The following is a 2,827-nucleotide window of genomic DNA, read 5'->3' as shown; positions in this document are numbered from 1 at the left end:
TGACGAGTTCCCAGGTGACACTCCTGTTGCTGGCCGGGGACATCGCTGCCGATGGGGGTGGGGGGACACAGGTGCCCTCAGAGATCTGACCTTGGCGTCAGAGGAGGGTGACGTTCCTCTGGGTGGATTGATAAGAGGACCGCTCAGGCGTCTCAGAAAAGCATTCTGTTCCCCTGGGCAAGCTTTCTAGATGACCACAGGGACTGCAGGGTTTGTGGCTGGATGCGACACTTCAGGTACTAGCTAAGCTCGACTTCCTGGTGGGTGGCAGTGGCCGGAAGCAGCGTTCTGAGCTTTGCAGGCGGAGGCCACGGGCTCCTCTGGGACGCCTGATCAAGTCACAGGGGCAGCACTCCCCACCGGCGCCACCACCTCTGGGGCCGGGGCCCATGGGCCTGGGGGCCCGGAGCCAGTGGCCTCTGTGAGGACGGCCACCGCCCTCGCCTCTTTCCCAGCCTTCACTTCGGCGATGTGTCCGGTGTGGTCCAGCCTCGGCTGCCGATGGTACCGGGGCTTTGGCGAGTCCCCAGGCCTGCCGAGCTGTAGAGGGCGGCTGAAGTGGCACGTCTTGCTACGAGGCTGTCAGGTAAGAGGTTCACCTCATGGCCTCTCCTGTCATCTTTCGGCCCAGGGTCCTTTCGACATGGACGACTGTGTCTCCAAACACTCCATCAACCCCTACGGGAACCGGGAGAGCCGGGTCCTCTTCAGCACCTGGAACCTGGACCACGTGTGAGTGCCGGCCTGAGAACGTGTGCCCCGCCCTGCCTGGCGCCTGGGGCTTGCGCCTCCCGTGCCGGGCTTGTGGGTCATGGACCCAAAGGCGTCGCCGGCGCCGGTGCGGAAGGGGCTGCCCAGAGTGCTGTGCTCCTGCTCCTGGCCCACATGACCGGGCGTCACTCAGCGCTGCGGGCCCCGACGGGAGCTGGCCAGATCCTGTCCGCGTCTATGACCCTACGCGCGTCCCCTCTCTCAGCTCTTGCTCCCATCTGTGGATGGGGTCATGCAGAAGTCTCGTTTTCACGTCTACACCAGCTCCTTCTGACGGGGACAGAAACGGAACGGTTCATTACTTTCACTGAGCCTTTCTCTGACTATAATTATGTCCTCGCCCGTTTTACGTGAATGACAGCGATAAATGCCCTCGAAACGGCTCGCTGCCTGACAGCCTGGTCACGGGCCGGCTCCCTCTCCACCCCGTCTGCATCCGTCCCCAGGGGAACCGCTGTGCTGCGGCTCGTGTGCCCGATGCCTAAGCCCTGCCGCTCGCAGGATGAGTGAGGGTGGCCCCGGGGACAGCTCCCTGGCTTTCAGTGGTGCGTCTCAGTGTCCTGGCGTGGGTGGGCCCGGGGCACTGACCTTGGCCGCAGCCCCTGCCTGCCACAGTGCGGCTCCTCACGCCGTCTGTCCGTCCAGATTCCGAGCTCATCCTCGGTGAGGGGTGTTTTCTGTCCCCGTCCTCGGCGCCCTGGCTTGCCTGCTAAACTGTCCTTGCAGAGTGGGTTTGCATTTGGTTCTGCCAGACGCCCGGGTTTTCAGAGGTTCTGTCTGAAACAACTGCATGTGAGTTTCTTGCTTGTGGGTCCCAGCCCACGTGTGGCAGTGTAAGGTGGTGCCGTGTGCCTGCCTGGGAGGTAGGCTGAGGGTCCTGGTTTTCCGGGTGACCGTGGAAGACAGTTACACCAACGGCACCCTGTCTGGGTGTCCTCATCTTGTGTCCCCATCCTCCGGTGCCGAGTCTGGCTTGACTGTGGGCCTCCGGCCGACAGGACACCAGCGGAGGGAAATCCTTGCAGGCTGCACCTTTTCCTCTCTGAACGTGGCCGTTGCCACTCCAGGAGGCCTGAGCTGGCCTCTTGGAGGATGCAAGGCACCATGGGAGAAGGGTCAGCCCCCTCAAACCCTCCAGCAGCGCACAGCGCCATGCACGGGAAACACTGAGTTTTGGGGGGCGCTGTGCAGCAATAGGTAATTCGCACAGTGGCTTTTCCTTCCCCCCCAAAGCCCTGGACTGCCCTGCAGCTGCTCTTCCTCACGTAATGGCCGGTGAGGGGGTCTCGGGCTCACCTCCTCCTGGGGCCTCTATCAGGACCTGGGGAGCCATTGGCGTGTCACGTCCCCATGTGGATCAAGTGGCGATTTCTCTGTTTCTGGCAGCTGGGGAGCTTCCCTCCTTCCTTTTGATCTCAACCATGTATTTTTTTAAAGAAAGGTCCTTTCACTCAGTATTTCGCTGTGCTGTCGGGGAGAAGAGTCTGTGCCAGCTTGGTCCCCCACGTTGCCACCAGCCCTCCCCGCCGTGACATCTCTCATTCAGCGAGTCAGTCCATGAGCTCCTGCACGTGTTAGTGCATGGTCTTCACACTTTGTAGTGGAAACAGGGTTCCACACGGCGGTACCGTAACTCCTTCACGTGGACATGTGCGTGCGTGTGCAAGCACAAGATCAGGATGGGAGAGGCAGGCGCCCAGCTCCTAGCAGCGATCATGCCTGGGGAGGGACAGAGGAAATGCGGTTCAAGGTGGTGGCGGTGGCGACTTTAGCTTTATTTGTAAGGTTCTGTTTCAAACGTGTTCGTGTATTATCGCGTCACTTTTCTGGTAATCGACACGGAGATAAAAGTGAGCCACGTGGTTTTCGGTGAGTAATAGTGACGGGAATTGGACTGACTCCCATTTTTTCCCACGTACTTTTCAGTATTTAAAAAAAGTACCAAACTTTAAAAGCGAGGCTGGCAAAGTTGCTTGCATCGGGCATCGCCAGGCAGAGCGGACCCAGCAGCCGTGGCCGTGCTCAGGGACGGCGCTCTGATGAGTTTGCGAGGGTG

General features: G+C 60.4%; 1 protein-coding gene across 1 annotated transcript in view; it reads left to right on the top strand.

Moving 5' to 3' along the window:
* Positions 1-2,827, top strand: part of DFFB (DNA fragmentation factor subunit beta) — a 16,968-nt gene that overhangs the window by 7,892 nt on the left and 6,249 nt on the right. The window contains exons 6-9 of the mRNA XM_011370812.2: positions 456-586; positions 632-732; positions 1,273-1,316; positions 1,417-1,434. Coding sequence (XP_011369114.1) covers positions 456-586; positions 632-732; positions 1,273-1,316; positions 1,417-1,434 — 294 coding nt within the window. The remainder of the gene's footprint in view (positions 1-455; positions 587-631; positions 733-1,272; positions 1,317-1,416; positions 1,435-2,827) is intronic.

Source organism: Pteropus vampyrus, unplaced genomic scaffold (assembly GCF_000151845.1).
Source record: "Pteropus vampyrus isolate Shadow unplaced genomic scaffold, Pvam_2.0 Scaffold176, whole genome shotgun sequence".
NCBI classification, from domain to species: domain Eukaryota; kingdom Metazoa; phylum Chordata; class Mammalia; order Chiroptera; family Pteropodidae; genus Pteropus; species Pteropus vampyrus.
Note: the sequence above shows the minus strand (reverse complement) of the source record. Positions and strands in the feature narration are given on the sequence as shown.